The sequence below is a fragment of the Chlamydotis macqueenii genome, chromosome 1 (assembly GCF_036417535.1).
Source record: "Chlamydotis macqueenii isolate bChlMac1 chromosome 1, bChlMac1.mat, whole genome shotgun sequence".
NCBI lineage: Eukaryota > Metazoa > Chordata > Aves > Otidiformes > Otididae > Chlamydotis > Chlamydotis macqueenii.
The window spans coordinates 119,113,522-119,129,696 of NC_141556.1; the positions used below are offsets into that span (position 1 = coordinate 119,113,522).

Consider the following 16,175-nt stretch of genomic DNA (forward strand, 5'->3'; position numbering starts at 1 on the left):
ATGTGGCTAATTAGCTTGTTACAAAGTCTTAACACAGGTCAAGAAAAAAAAAGCATTATTTAAAATCTTCACAATGGCACTTTCTGTTTATCCACACTTAGCACGGGGTCATCAAATACACAGCTTGTGGGCTGCTGCAGTAAAACATCTGGGTGAGTAAGGGCAAAAAGGCTTTTGGTCATCTGGTCACTACAAATAGTGCTGTTGGATTGTATAGGTTTGTTTGCTCTTAGCTTTGGACAGCAGTAACGGCACTGTAGAAGTATTAATAGTTCTAGAGCAGAAACACCGACTCTTCTGACTGCACAAAGTAATTCTTTGAAACCTGTCCACTGTACAGCTCAAGCACTACTTCAAGAAAAACCTTTGAAATTTTGACAAGAAATACGCTGCAAGTAGGTTCAGCTCTAAATGTGTTAATCACCTTTTGCAGTATAATTTTTAGAAGGAGTTTGTTTTTTTCTTAAGTGCTACTGTCTTTTAAAACTAATAGAATACATGTAGTTTCCCTAACTTCACATTTTAGCAAACGTTTCATGAATTACTATGAGGAACAAAACATAATCCTCCTACCCTTGCTTACATAACCTTAAACACAGGATTTTTAAAGGCTTTTTGAGAACTGGATATGCCTGACTTCTCCAAAACAATAGTTTACTCTTGCACATTCATCTTTGGATGTCAGCTGTGGAAGTTACCAGGCAAACTGCTTTGATAAGTTCTAACAGTGGAGAAGAATGAAGCTTTAGAGCTTTATAATGCTAGTGAAAACAATGTAATAGCAGATTATTTTTATGATGTGGCTTCTGGAAGGTATTTCACAGGAGTGAAGAAAGTAAAAAAATATTTTCTTTTATTGCATTGTTGGTACTAACCCAATAATGAACCTTATGAAAGCAGACTGCTCTTTTCAGCTAGCTAACAAATAATCAGCTTCAAAATTCAAAGTGCAGAGAGCATGCAAAGAAACTGGAAATCACAGAACAAAGACTAACTTGGAAACCTGGTAACAGGCAAAAGTGCTGTAATTGTTAAGGCACTCATGCTAAGATGCATATGCATGCACATGTATGCACATGGACCAAGAACAGAAGAATGTTCTTCTGTGACAATTTGACTATCATTTTTGAAAAACTATTGAAAGAAATTCTTAGTACTTGTAAGATTTAATATGCATTTAATGAAGGTAAAAACATCATTAAAAACAAGTTTTAAATTATCCTTATTTCTAGAGTAAAGGTAAGTTGATGTACTTAACTAAATATCAGATAAAATAATGAGTTGGTGTATTCTCATGATGATTTCATGAGTGTTGGATGCAGTACATTATGAACTAGTTAGCAGTGGTGGTTCGAAATTTGGCTTGTGTAATCCTGCATCATTTCACTTCTCTTTCTTCATTCCTCTCATGTTAGAACTTGAATGGTTGTCTCTTCAAACACAGCCTGGTCCAAAGAGTTCTTTCATAAGACTGTTTTTCCTGTCAGCAGATGTCATATGAGCGCAGCCTTCTGCTTCACTGGAACTGTCCTTCTGCCTTGTTTTGGTAACTTTACCAAAAGATGGTTCATATACCCCAAAGGAATTTTTCACTTCTGATTCAGCTTTTTCCCCGCAGTCCTGACCTGCATGGCTACGGTTGCGAAGACTGCCTTTTTTGCATTTTCCATCTGATGTACGAAGCTCATGATGCAAATTCTCAGTGGGTCCTGAGAATATGTGTTTCTCTTTCAGCTTAACGAGTGTTTTGTTTTTTGGACCTGGAGTTACACATTTACGCCCTGTCTTCTCACTGTTATTTAGCTTTTCATCTGGCTTCTTTCCTTCTTTTTCAAATTCTTCCACTGCGCCTTCCTCTTTACTGTTCTCTTTTACTCTGTCACTTCTAGAAGTTTGTTCAGTTTTCTTCAGTTGTTTCAGCTCCTGTTTAAGCAAATCTGCCTCTTTTTCTTCTTTCATAAATTCCAGCCGAACGTATTCTTCCATCAGTGGTCTGCCTTCCCTTAAATACTCTAAAATGAAATATTGTGTTTTTTAGGAATGTTCTTAAATTGCCTAGGAACATAAAGAGTCATGAAGCATTAATGAGAGCAAGTTTTACTTCCTTTTTTGCTTGCTCAAGTTATTTCAGTCTTGAGGGTTATGACAATGCAATTTACTAATGAATATAACAGGATGGGGCAAGATTTAAACAAGATCATTGTGCCATTGAATCCAATTGGTAAATAGCTCTGTTTTTACATTTTTCTTTATACTTAGTTTTATTAAATTAATTAGCATGTAAATATAATCAGTAATGGCTAAATATAGGGCCAGAAAAGTCATGTACAGTGCAACAGAGAAACCACATGAGATCTAAACTCTAATTTTAATTCTCTTGCTTTTAAATGGAACATAAATATATGTATGATTCTTTTTCTCCCTTAATTGACAACACAGTTGTTTGTTCTGTGGAACAGAATATACTGCAACTCTCTAACCTATAAATGAGTTGGCTCCGTTTTTTTTAGTAGAAAAAGGTATGTGTGTACTGAATGCCTACAGTGAATACATTTGCCTGCTGCAGGGGACAAATTATAATCGGTTCTGTGCTTTGGAGAGACTCAGAGTACCCCCAAAATTAGACTGAGTCCAAGCTTAAAGGAGAAGTATGAAATGGCAGTAATTAAAACAGCTAAATAAGACTTCAATAAATAAGTCTAATGAGTGGGAGAAAGCCAGAAGAGAGTCTGGCAAATAGTGAGGAGAGAAATTCACAGTCAGAATCAAAAGACCTGTGTGTCTGACAATTTTTAAAAGGGGATCAAAGGCAAATGGTGACTTCAGTTATCTGGTGGGTTCTGGAAAGGCTGCAGGCTGAAGAGGCAGAGTACAAAATACAGGAGTTAATGCATTCCAGATTGCTAGCTCTGTTACTGATCTAGTAAGTGACCTCAACAACCTGTTTCATCTCTGTAAATGCTTGACCTTTAGGTCACATAATGTCTCCTACCATTTGTGAAGTAATTAGCATGATGGCATTCAGATCTTGGTTCTTTCTACAAGCCTCACTATAATGAAAATAACACAAATATTTTTAAAGAGAAAAACTCAGATAAAGTAACAGATGCATTGGTTTCTTCTGTTCTATAGAATCTCTCCAAACTAAAGGTGTTTATAGGTGAGTCCCTGGCATATAACTGTTACATGAGAACACAATCAATGGCTAAGATTTACATAAAATCTATTTACAGTGATCATTGTAATGAGGAGATACTCCCAGCCCTTGAAGAACTTTTCCTTTCTCAGCAATAGATCCTGAGCCAGAAATAGATGTGGTATCAGCTACGATGAAGATTCACAACCAACAACTTGAGATCAGTGTTTGATTAGTATGGAATTAACAAACTACGAACTGAAGTACACTTTTACAGATGAAGCACTGACTTTTTCCCAACGTGACCAGGAGCTATTATTAGAGGTACAGTGTATGAAAATGCCTTATACCAGGGAGCTGCTCTGCTGTCAGTGCAGCACTGCCAGCAGCTGGATTTCAGTGACGCTTAATACATTATTTTGTTGAACTAGTTCCCGTCAGTCAGGTGCCAGCTAATGGCTGCCAGACCCATGTAAATCACCAATACCATCGGTTAATTCAACTTTTGACTAGATCAAATGAGTTTCTGACAAAAAAGTTAAAATATACCTCTACATGTTCTATTAAAAGTTTCTGGCTTCAGTACTTTCTTGGTTGATTGCTTTTTTGTTCTACCCTGGGCATCTGCGTATGCTTCATTTGTTTTAGCTTTTTGATTCTTATCTTCGGAAGACATTTTCTCCTATAATTGGCAATTGAAGGTAAAAATAATGAGGGAATACTTGTTTAGTGACTTTTAGAAGTACACAGTCAGTGCAATACCTATAAAAAGATTAGCAATTTCCATTACTATTATATTCTTATCGTGTATCACAATGTTTGTCCTACATATTTTCTGTAATATAATTACATTCACACAGAATCCACATCCTAGAAAGTTAAGATGACGGATCAGGCTATTCAGGCATATTACTGAAACTTAAGGATTAACATATAGCTTAGTTGAGAGTTTAAAGAAGGGACTGGATCCAGATCTTTCATACCTTTGTTAGCTGAACTGGACTTTTTTTTTTTTCCTGAGTTTGGGACTGTGACAGCAGCAGTGATCTAAAACCCTCTTTATCTACTTGTACTGATCTGTTTATACTAACACCTGTTGAAAATGGACAATCATTAGGAATACAGTAGTTTCTGGAATTACATTGTTGGTAGAAACAAAAGTTATCTTTGATGACTGATAATACTGGTATGTGGCCTAGGATTTAAACAATTTTTTTTTTCTGCATGTCTTAATGCCCTTTAATAAACAAATGCTTTGTTCTGCCTGATCCGTAAATGCTGAAACTGGAACACAAACATAGCCACTCGGACTTTTAAGTGTTTTCATCCATATATCAGTACATTGTAAATATACTTAAATTTTAGATCTACAAAGTCCTGTTCAGATAGAACATACAAAGTCAGACAACTGTGTCTATACCTTAGAGCCTATGGGGGCTTAATTTGTGTGGTAACATTCTAACGTAAATTTAAGAGGTCTAGTATGAGGCCTCAGCTTTCAGGATCCTGAAGTCTGATCTTAGAGAGTATAATAAACATGCTTGCTTTTATGCCTTCTGACTTGGTTACTCAGCTTTCTTAAAGTTAAGCACTTATGTAAGGCTTTATGGAACCAAACTCTTCACAGGAAATACTTAACACTGTTTGAAATATCTATGGTCTTTGAAAAGAGATTCCAAGGGAGTCATTGAATGAGACATCTAAAGAAATAGCTGAATAAAGATAGGATGGGATGGGGAAGGTGAGTACATTGTTCTTTTATTCTATTTTTAGAAAAATTTTGACACAAGTACAGTAGCTGAGAAAGTTGCTAGCACAGCAGCAAAGATGTGATCTTACCTACATCAACATTCAACCTTATTCCCAGTTCCGATCTCTGAAATCAGAGGAAGGCTATCCATCAAAAAGGTGATTTTCAAATGTTTGCAGTTTGGTGGTAAAAAGAACGTAGATAACTAATTTGAAGATTACTTTTGAAGGCATGGCCCTGATGATGATGAGGGAATTAGTTTTCCCATTTGAAAGGGAACCAGCAAGTAGCTACTTCATCAGCTTTTTCAGCAAAAATTAGCGGAGCGTTCCTGAGATTCAGAACTAGGGGGAGCTGTACCTCTAGATGAGCTCGTGTGACCTTACCACCAGTGAGCAAACTTCGCTCTCATGGAGAGCTAATGAAATTAACGGCTTCATTCAATAAATCAATTTTATTCATGTACATAGAGCTTTCTGATAACCTAAGCAAGCCCACCTTCAGCTATTTATCAGCAGTGTTTAAAAATGCAGCCCTACATTTTTTTTCTTTCTTCCTGGGTAAAAAATTTTGGAAACGCAGAATAGAAAATAACTACTTGAAGAAATAGGTCTTTCTAAGTCTGTTACAGGAAAATTCAAGTCAATAATGAAAAGGAAAAACAATTCCAGTTCTAGATTTCTAAATAATCTATTTCCATTAACTGGCAGAGAATGAAACCTTTATTGGCCAAAAATACCAAAGGATTGGACAACTGTGCTTGGAACCTTTTCATTACAAAATGTCAGGTCTCTCTCCAAATAAGCTCCCTTATCTTGCTTAAAGAAAAGATGAACTTAAATAGTAAACAGTGATTGAAGTACTGTAATTTAAATTACAATATTGTACAAATCCATATGTGAGTAAAATTAAAAACCCCACAGTTGGTTATGTGATGTAACTAAAATTGGAATTCAGAGCTTCATAAAAAAAGTGTCTGACTTGCAATGAGAAGTAGGAATTTGTGTTTCTTAATTTTGTAACTTGAATTACCACCCTTTTCCCTCTGGTTCACTTGTAGTTAAGGCAGAGTAATGGATTTGCAAAGGCATGAAGAGGAAAGAAATAAGCAACTGACTATGACAAGACTTTGTACTGATACCATAATTTGAAGTGTTCTGTGGGCATGTGCAATATTTCCAGCAAACATGTTTCCTACCATGTAAATTTTAAGTGTTTTTCTGTACCCATATAAATAAAGTTCCAATTCTTCCTTCAGTTTAGGAGTAGGAATATCTGACCAGTATTTTAAAGAGCTACTTAATCGGGGAAACTACATGTTCAGATCATTATCCAAAATTAAGGGTGTAAGTTTGTCATGCTGAAAGCTCTCCTTTGGAATATTGACAGAGTGTTATGATCCTGACTAGGATGCAAAATAGTACTTTCAACATGGGAAAAGTACTTTAAATCTGTTTCTTTCTTTCTGTTTAAAACACAGATATTAGTAAATTCTAGATACTATATCTAAAGCGTATACATTAGAAATGTATAAATGCTTCAAGACAACTATCTTCTTCAATGTTTTTGTCCCTAATGTATACAGTGAGCACATGTGCAACATAACAGTTCTTGGCTTGTATGATTTGCAATTGTTTTTAGCTGTTGCTCCCTCAGTTCAAAGTGTGGGATCCACTTGTCTGAACACAGGCGCCTAATGCTATTTGAGATGCCTTCAAGTATTCAAGGTATCCACATAAACCTGGCCGATTACACGGGACCGATGGGACACCCATGTCCTTCTGGAACAACAACTACAAGGCCAGGCAAAATGTGTGAGGGCATCTCAAATAGGCACTGGATGCCTATAATTAGGCAGCTGAATCCCACACAAGGTAGCTGCTCTTGGAATGATTGATAGACAAGATTGCATATCATAGATATTTCTCTCTGATACCTGTCTGGCCATCCATGTGAAAGAAAGACTTCTTACTAAAAAGCTCTTTCTTCCTTGGCAGAATTAACTTTCTCTTGTTTTCTATCGTGCTACTATATTATTCTAAATAACATTAATTCTGTGGACAGAATTAATTGAGGATATATAATAACTGGGTTATTATGATCTCTGATTGCCCATTTAAATTTACTTATGCTAAAAACCAAAGGACTACTAAGGATAAACATTCTCTTCTCTCAGATAAACTGACAGTATGATTATCAGACTGGTCTTTACACTTCCCAAACCTTGTATTTGGAAACTCCTCCTCTCCTTTCACCCACACAAACTGCAAGTTGCAGAAGCTTCACTAGTGGGCATTGAAACATCTCTGCTATTTATAAGTTACAAAGTCTAAGGATTTTCAAGACGAGAAAACAGCTTTTAAGGACCCAGTTAAATTCATTATCTCTGCACTTTGAAAATCTGTACTGAAACTAGGAACTTGCTACAGGAGGGTTGTTTGTGAGGTGCTTTGATTTAGTGAGCCATGTTGAGGGAATTCTAGTTCTAGGGTGGCCACTTCTCCGGGCCAAGTCAAAAATTAGTCTGCAAAACCTTTGTGGACTGTTTTGTTAAAAAAAAAAACAAATAGGCAAACAGCTCTTGATGCAAACAGACACTCAAAATAGCAGTGCTACTTCAGTGTCATTGTTAGTATATTAAAACTACATATACTAAATGCTATTCATGATGAAACTTGGGTTAAATATTCAAAACAGGTCATGTATTTGTAGCCATAAAACAAATGAGCAAAACACTAAGCACTTCTCTTCTTTCTATTATATGCGCTAAAATATTTTTAGCCCACATAAAATACCATATTGGCCTTTATTTTGGAATATATGTCCTAGTTATAAAACAATGTAAGTTTCATATAATTAAACAACAAAGGAAAATGAATATACACGTACTTTGTTCCTGAGGTACTGAATCTCCATTGTCTTTTGGGATTTTAGGCATTCGATTTGCATAGATATTTTTTATATAAAGTTGACGATCCTTTTCCTAAGAACAAATAAACACTATTAAACTTCTAATATGCATTAAAAAATACTTTTTACCAACCTATTTTTCCCATATTGGGAGAAAACTGTCAGCAATTTTGCTCTGTGCTAGGCTTGTGGTGACTGTGTCATTTACATAAATGAGAATCTGTCTTTCATGAGCCATATCCAAATTCTCCCTTTTGAGGCTAAGACCACACCTACATGATATTTTTCGTAACACTATGGTCAAAAGATGAAGCCTTCACTAATTATTTTTTTCATTTCTTGTTCCTAGTTATTGTTTTCAGACCAAGCAATTTTTGGCTTTACCTCCTTTTTCAAATTTTATTTGCTCAGTGCCCTTGGTTACAATGTGCTCAGTTCTGCTTCACAACCTATTGCTTGGCAGATGACATAAACTTTAGAAGCACACTTTAATAACTTATTAAGCAAAAGCCCTCTTTCCTTATTGAAATCTATCTTAAACACAGATGAGAGAGTTCAGTAACACTCTCACCATATCAATTTTTACTGTTAAAAATTGGAGCTGCATTTCATTTGGAGATACATAATATATGCTGTATATTTGGTTTACAAGCATTCAGGAAGTGTTGAACTGGACATATTTGTCCTGAAAATAGTTATCTAAAAACCAAACTGGAATTTGAAAAAAACTATTGAAACATTTATGTAAGCCTTTTTGTTAATCTCAAGTTTTGCACATTGTAATATTTGCTGATTTTAACTTGAAATTGTTCCTATAAGGGAGCTCATTTAAAGTTAGTAGATGAATGTATACTGACCTAGATCTATCAAAACGGTAACAAGTTGGTGGGGATTCAAATGGTGATGCATTAATCTCCATTTCAATTAGTTATTGAACTATTTGGAACTTATGACAAATAGATCCTACAAGAATTTCATCATTTTATATTTTTTTTGGTAGACTATAGACTCAACTAGGAAACAAAAAAATCCATTTCTAAATAATATAAAAGAGGCGAAAGGAATGGATAACATTAAATATTTGAATCTTCTTGTAGGAACAGAAACCCGTTTAAAATCTTGAATACCTTAATTTTTTGTTGAAGCGAGTTAATTTCCATTCGCAAGCTCTTTGTAATTATCGCAGCTTCCACAGCTTTTTTGTTCTCAATTGCCAACTGATGACTAAAGTTGCTATTGTTCGACTTCAGCTGCTTTTCTAGGCTCTTAAAAAAATTATGTATTTTACAATATGCATGTACTCAGTATGACTGCTGAAAATCTTAATTCTTATCAGATCTAAAAATATGCATGCTAGTATAATGAAAAGTAAACTTCTAATAATTTTATTCTGTTTTAAACAATGCATGAAATTATGATGAAGTATCTGAAAAACTACTTTAAAATAAGCAAAATCTGGTTTAAAACCTAATTTTACTGAATAAAAATGTGTATTTGGCAAAACACTATATATTACCTTTCCAATCAATGAATACAATAATCTTTGAGAAATGTTAAGACAACATTTCTGTTCACACTGAGATGTATTAACAGTGGCAGCATAAGGAGGCTTAGTGTAAGTGAAAACTAGGTAATTCATTGAGTAATTTATCAAGTATTTTATCCTCAGAACCCAGTGCCATGCACTGAAACTATAGTTACTAAAATTGTAAGGTGGACACCCAATCCTGCAAGCTTTTTATAGCTTCTCACTAGGACTTCCGTAAATAGAAACTTTTCAAAATAGAGTCTGAATTCAGCTGTTTATATTTTCATTTTCTTTCATGTGATAAATGTACTTCAGACCCAGCTGTTCACACAGTGAAACGCCTCTAAGATTACCTGGCTCTTTATTTAATTCTCTCCATAATGTACCCCATAGAAAACAAATTAATTCCTGGAGGACAATGGATATTTCACTCTTCCAGTTATATATTAAAAACTGTATTTCTTTCTTTCTGTGAAAGGTTCAATAACAGTAAACAAGCATGAGATATTAAAAGGAGCTGAATTATCTCTTTTTAAACTCCCATGAGGCTTTTACTACAGTTGCATAATAAACCAACGGTAGAAGCAACCCTAAAATCTAGGACACTTGACTACTGCTTAATTCAGCACCCATCCTACAGCCGGCTACAGCGAGTGACAGTAATTAGTGAATTTGAGATGTAGGCACGTCCATACTGCCCACCAGCACCACCTAAAAATAACAATGCTGCTTCCAGATAAGCCAGCTTTGGTTGTCCAAGGCAGCAGATCAGCAGCAGCCTGGTGGTCTCCATGTATGACTAATCCTGTGCTTTACTGGGGTAAATGAGGGTCCGTGCTATTGTGGCTCAAGTGCCCAAGCAAGCGTGGGTACGCCACGCTGCTGGCAGGGAGCAGAGTAGACGCTCTGCTGAAGATTGCTCTCCAGATATACGCCACGCTTCTGACCTAACAGGGTTAAGGCATACAACTTAATTCCTAAAAGATCTTTATTGCCAAACTCAATCTACTCATACATTTCTGCCAGACTTTAAAATACTGGAAGAGGTACTACTGCCATTTTTAGCACCGCACACTCAGGACAGCACTGGATTAAAAGGAATATTCAGTGTTACAGGATCATATCAGAATCATTAATGTGACAAAAAGCAGCAAAAAAACTTTCCACTTTTCTTGCAGAGAAACCTCTCCTATTCCACAAATACAATGATACACACATATTACCTGTATTCTCCTATCATTCACTTCCATTTTTTCTTTAAGGACCAATAATCTGTGACTAAGTTCCTCTCTCTCTGCAAGAGCTTTGTCTTCTGAAAGCATGTGCAAGGCCTGCAAAGTATCTTTAGCTTTTAGCAGCTCTGCTTCAACTTTTCTGAGCTTCCTGGATGTACTTCTCTCATCCTCCTGAGACATCTTCAGGAGTTTCTTTAAACTTCTCACCTCATTACAATGACTTGCTAAAAGATCCGGCAAGTTATTTGCTGAATTTTCATATCTATCTATCTCTTTCAATTGTCGACACTGAAGCTGTTTCAAAGCACGGTTTTCTAACCTTGATGCTTCTATTTTGTGCTGTAAATCAAATATTTCATTCTGCAGCTCTTTAATTTTGTCAAGTCTTGCCGATGATATTTGCTGAGCCGCTGTGTTTTTTTTCTGGGGCATGATACTACTCTGCAGGCTTAAAAATGAAGAATTCTGATGTGGTATCTTCTCAGCTGGCATTTTTTTGCTTCCTGCATTCAGACCAAAATAAACTGACATTGATATATAGCAATCATTTGAGACAGCAAAATCACTGTATGTCTTTACTGGTCACATAAGCTTATACACTGCTCATCCAAGCTATTTAACTGTGGTATATTTGATAAAATGCCCCAGATCTATACTAAGACTACGATGTTCAAGTATTCCACAGATAAATCCATTAGAGATTTCACATGTCTGTGTGTACATTTATGTGGCCACATTGGGCCATAGCTAAACCACTGAAGTTGCAGCTAATCCACAACACTAGGTCTATAGGAGGTCAAGGTTCCCTCCTTTCATTCTCTGAAGCCATTTTCATTTGAAACAGCCATGATGCTCACTTTCCATTAATAAGGGTAACTACGTAGGTGGTGTCTTCTGAGGCAAACAGCAATAATACTCTAGGAATAACTTAGTAAAGTATGTTTATGCTAACACATTGTTCCAGTAATTTTCTCTTTCTAACTAACGCAGTTCAGTAACGCAGGCATGATCTGGGGACTGATGAACCAAATTCACTCCATCTAGAAAGATTCCCAAGAGGGAGGACCTACATCTTGAATAGAGGCATAACAGAAAAAAAAAAAAAAAACAACACCAAAAAACCATAATAATCTACAGGTCTGCAAGACCTGTATGGTTAATTTTTTCTGCAGCTAGGATTTCTAACCAGCCTTCTAGAATTTTCAAGTCAGCTTTGAATTGAACAGCATTTTTAACCCCTACATGCTTATTAGAATAGAACAGTTATGCAGTTGTGTACACTGTTTCTATAGAGCAACTAAAAAAAATCTTTATGGGCTAGCTAACTGCCATTTGCCTTTCTTTATGGCCAGCATTTTAAGTGAATTAATCTAATTTTCCTTTCCTGAAACATAATTAGAATTGAAAATAGTCAAGACTGTAAATCTGAGTGTGTTCCCCTTTTTCAGTCATACATTCAGTTTCATTATAGCCCTCAAGACATTTCAGGCAGTATTTTGCTAGACATTGATTCTAATAATTTATAGATCACATAACACTTTATGGATAAAATAGGCAAGGTCCTAACCTAAAAAAAAACACCAGAGGAAAAGGACAGATCTTTTCAAGCACTTCTGTTGAATCCAATATATGTTCTGCACACAAACCCTTTCCAGGGCCCTAACCAGAACACTCCAGTGCAGATGGGAGGCAACATCAAATCAGCAGTAGGAAAAGTAAAGCAGGACACTGCCTAGGACACCATCACACCACAGCCTCACTGCTTCCATGACCTAAGCCAGAATAGTGGAAAGCTACAGAAAAAGTGTTATCTAGGAAGAGAGAGATGTGTGGGGCAGTAGCTTCAGTGGGGAAATGACTCCTTGCTGCTGCAGCAGCACATATTTCTCTCTCCCCCGTTTCCTGCTGGCAGCAGCTGCGACAACCTTCCTATTGTCAAAAACTTCAGCCCAGCTCTGCTCCTCCCCTTCCCGTGGGAAGGCCTGGAGTTGGGCCTGGGCCCTAACACCCATGTGCCTGGTGTGTGAGGCAGCAAGTTCAGGAATGAAGTGGGTCAGTTATACAATTGGGCACAATAGGGTAGACTGGTGATAATGGAGTGCAGTTGGAAGGGCGTGGAGGAGAACAACCCCGCTGTCTGTCCTTTGCTCTTACTCCTGAAATACTCTGCCGTTTCAGGATACAAACCAGATGGTCTTTGTTCTGATGGCCTTGCTGATAGAGGAGAGAAAGCAGGGGCGAGTTGGTAGGACCTCACTCATATAGACCCACATGGGGAGAACAGACTATCAAACTCAATGTGACAGCAAAAGGAAAGGACAGAAAGAACCTGAGATGAGGAATCAAAAGGAGGAGACCACAATTTGGGCAGGGCAGGGTTATTTTTAATATCTGTTTTAAATGGCTTAAGAAGGACTATCATGGAGGTTCAAATAAACCGAGAAGAAATTATGGCAGTTGAGGTCAGACACATTCAAGACCTTCTGCAGTAAGCAAAATTAACAGGGGCTGTGAAAAAAAAACTCACCAGAGCTAAAAACCAAAGCAAATGGAAGGTATGCAAGCATCACACCTGCACGTTCTCTGTAATATGACTGCACTGCAGGAAGAGTACAATATGACCAACAAATGTTGTCACACAAATGTTTGCAAAATGAGAAGACCCATTAGATTACTCTCTTATTTTGCCAGAGTGGAATGAGAGGATGTAAAAGAAATGGGAAAACACCTTCCTGCAAAAAGCTGGAAAATATTGTAAAACCTATACACCTCTGTACAGGGTGAAAATGTAGGTTATAATTGTGTTCCTGGGAAACTGGTCATTTCAAGTAGCCATGAACAAGCAAAACCAACCACTTAAAATATCCGAAACAGTTAGTACCCAATGACGATTCTTCTGCTAAACAGATTTGTTAATTTTTTTCTGGTCTGCTAGTTTCATGCCAGTATGACTTCTTGACAGCAGCATATAACTTAAATAACAGAAGAGCTAACCATTGGTTCCTGTCTCTTTTTTTGGTTGATTTGCATCTTGTAGATTTGGTAGATCTAGATGAAATTTTGAAGCTCAGTAAGAAAAGAGTCATTGGTTTTACACTCATGTTTTTGACGTGGCATGGTGGGATTTAGGGAAGTTTGGGTCTAGATATGAAAACATGCAGACATTAAAAGATTCTTCACTTAACATTTACGTAAAGGGAATCTATTTGTACTATATGGTCATTCCATTGAAGCAAAAACTTAATTTTGTATGATACACCATGAATAAGCTGGCCAAAACATGACTTTTTTTTTTGTCAAAACTGACACTTCTGTGCAGACATATAATTTTTTAGTAACTTTCCTCAGGAAAGGCTTTTTCAGACTCATCATGTGATGCATGGTCAAAACCAGAAACTGCAGTGTATACAGGGGAGCCATTTTTGAATCCTCACATTAAAACTGAGGAATAAGGATTGCAAAGGTGCTCCCACATCTCAGATTATTATCCTGCCTCTTGGATCACCAAGTATTGTGGGATAACACAGTAAGGAATCTCTATCTCTCTTCTTCCCCTTTCCTAGTGTTTGAAACATGATTTATTACTTTTCTTCACTTCCTAATTACTGATAAAATACTAAAGAAAGGGAAGAGCTCTCCTTCTCAAGAGTCTCATTTTACTACTACCAGGAAACAAAGTACCTTCTTTTTGATCTTGGGGGAAGATACGCTGTCCTTTTTTCTTTTTTTTCTTTTTCTTCTTTTCCTTTTCCAGCATTTTCTTCTCTTCAGTTCCTAGTATTTCTAAACGTTTGCTGCTTCTAGCTCTTTCAGAGCAAGTCACTGACAAAGCCTCCAGAAGAGTTAGTGTGAGGATTTTCACTTCTGTAGCCTTTACTGCATTGCCTGCAATCATTACCTCTGCCACAGCTGCTGCTTTTGATACTTCTGTGCTTCAGGGAATCTTTATGTCGCTGCTTTTTGTGCCACGTTCTGACTTATTATCTTCTTTCACTAAAATAAGGAGGAAACAATCATCTGAGTTCGCCAGTGTGTCATGGTAGAAGACTTAAAACTTGACCTCCATAACCTATCAGGAATTAGAATGTTATTAAGTTGTTTACAGTTAACATAAACAATACTAAACAGTGTTCAACTATATTAAACAATTCTGAAAAATACTGTTACCTTTAAAAAAACCCAGTCATTACTCTTTAACCCATTAAAGTAATTGTGTGATCTGTAAGTGGGTAAGTTTGTTTCCAGAATGAACTGCAATATGAAATATACCAGTTTTTATCTCAGAATTTACCGTGATAATAGCAAGTATTTTCTAAAGATTTACAAGGTACTACCATTTAAATGCAAATAGATACCATAGTTTGTTTCCTGTAATGTGTACATTTTCTCCATGATCAATGTAATTTAAAAGAAGTGTAATTTTATTTATGCTCAATAAAGTGCTTTAAAAAATAATTGTTCAAGTGTCTAGAAACTGGATATTTCTAACTGTGTTTTCATAGTATTTTTAGCTTTCCCTTCATCTCATAAAAATATAATTTAGTCATATATCTCAATAATTAGATCACAAATCAGATCACAAAAGTAACTTACACATTAAAATTGAAAAAAAAAACCTTAGCTGCCACATTAACATTATAGGTAGAGGATACAGCCGCACCTAAAGCTGTACAACAGAGTATCTGGCTTAGAGAACTAAATAAAGCTTTTCTTAAACTTTTGGGATGCTGTTTATTTTATTTATTTCCAAATCAGAATTGCTAGTAAAACCAACAAAGCTTGCTAAATAAAACCTCACAATGTAATAAAAGTGTCTCTGCACCATTTCAGAAGAAACATTAGGGAAAATTTCAGTGTTTTTTTAATGAAAACAACCTTTTCACAGCCGAACTGTACTTAACACGTTTGCTTTTGAAAATGCTGCAAGACACTTATCTCCATGTCTGCACATCCATACAGCCTGAAAAATACCACCTGTAATGCACTATTGTTGTCAGAGATGTGGTTCTAATGAGATGATGATCTTATTTTGTTTGATCAGGTTCTAAGTAATATTGCTCCTTCCTCTGGAATTGTGTTTTCTCAATAGTCCAATTTTAAAACAAAATGAGTTCTCCTAATTGTTTGGCTTTTAAAAAAACCCATATATTTAGCATAAGATATAGAATGCTGACTGATTTTCTGTGTTTCTGAATATCTGTTACACCTCAATTTTTTCCCCTACTGGGGCTACTGGAGAGAGAAGAACAGATTACTTCATACTCCTGGCAGCACTATTTAAACACTGGTTCTGGTAAAAATTATTTCTTGCGATATGGTTCAATCCGTTTCATTTTCTTAATATCACATGAAGACTACTCAGACTATAGTTTTAGAGATGCAGAATTCTACCCAGTAGTAGAATAAATTGTATATTTGGGGGGGTCTAAAAGGGGCAGAGCAATTATGTAAAAGAAATTTGACGGGAGTTAAAATAATATTTTAGTTCAGATGGATTTTAATAAGTAGCCTTCACTAAAAAAAAAAAAAAGACAATATTTTTAGAACATTCTAACTCCTTTGTTGACATTTTTGCTTTGTGGTGGCATTTTATTTTAAATTAAATTAGATTTATTA

The 16,175-nt window shown here is 36.0% G+C and overlaps 1 protein-coding gene across 1 annotated transcript; it reads right to left on the reverse strand.

Moving 5' to 3' along the window:
• Positions 1-1,427: 1,427 nt before the first annotated feature.
• LCA5L (lebercilin LCA5 like) lies at positions 1,428-11,006 on the reverse strand. The gene is made up of 6 exons (XM_086739886.1): positions 10,548-11,006; positions 8,924-9,061; positions 7,770-7,869; positions 4,120-4,229; positions 3,686-3,818; positions 1,428-2,012 (listed from the first exon to the last, which is right to left on the reverse strand). Exons 1-6 carry the CDS (start codon positions 10,989-10,991, stop codon positions 1,435-1,437), a joined length of 1,503 nt encoding a protein of 500 aa, XP_086596012.1. The 5' UTR covers positions 10,992-11,006; the 3' UTR covers positions 1,428-1,434.
• Between the last annotated feature and the right edge of the window lie 5,169 nt (positions 11,007-16,175).

What these genes read in the sequence shown, in the direction of transcription:
- LCA5L (XM_086739886.1), bottom strand. Translation starts at nt 10,991, where the DNA reads ATGCCCCAGAAAAAAAACACAGCGGCTCAGCAAATATCATCGGCAAGA. An exon ending in TGAATGATAGGAGAATACAG is followed by an intron (nt 9,062 to 10,547) that starts GTAATATGTGTG and finishes AATTTTTTTAAG; the next exon opens with AGCCTAGAAAAGCAGCTGAA. An exon ending in ACCTCAGGAACAAAGTACGT is followed by an intron (nt 4,230 to 7,769) that starts GTATATTCATTT and finishes CATTTTCAACAG; the next exon opens with GTGTTAGTATAAACAGATCA.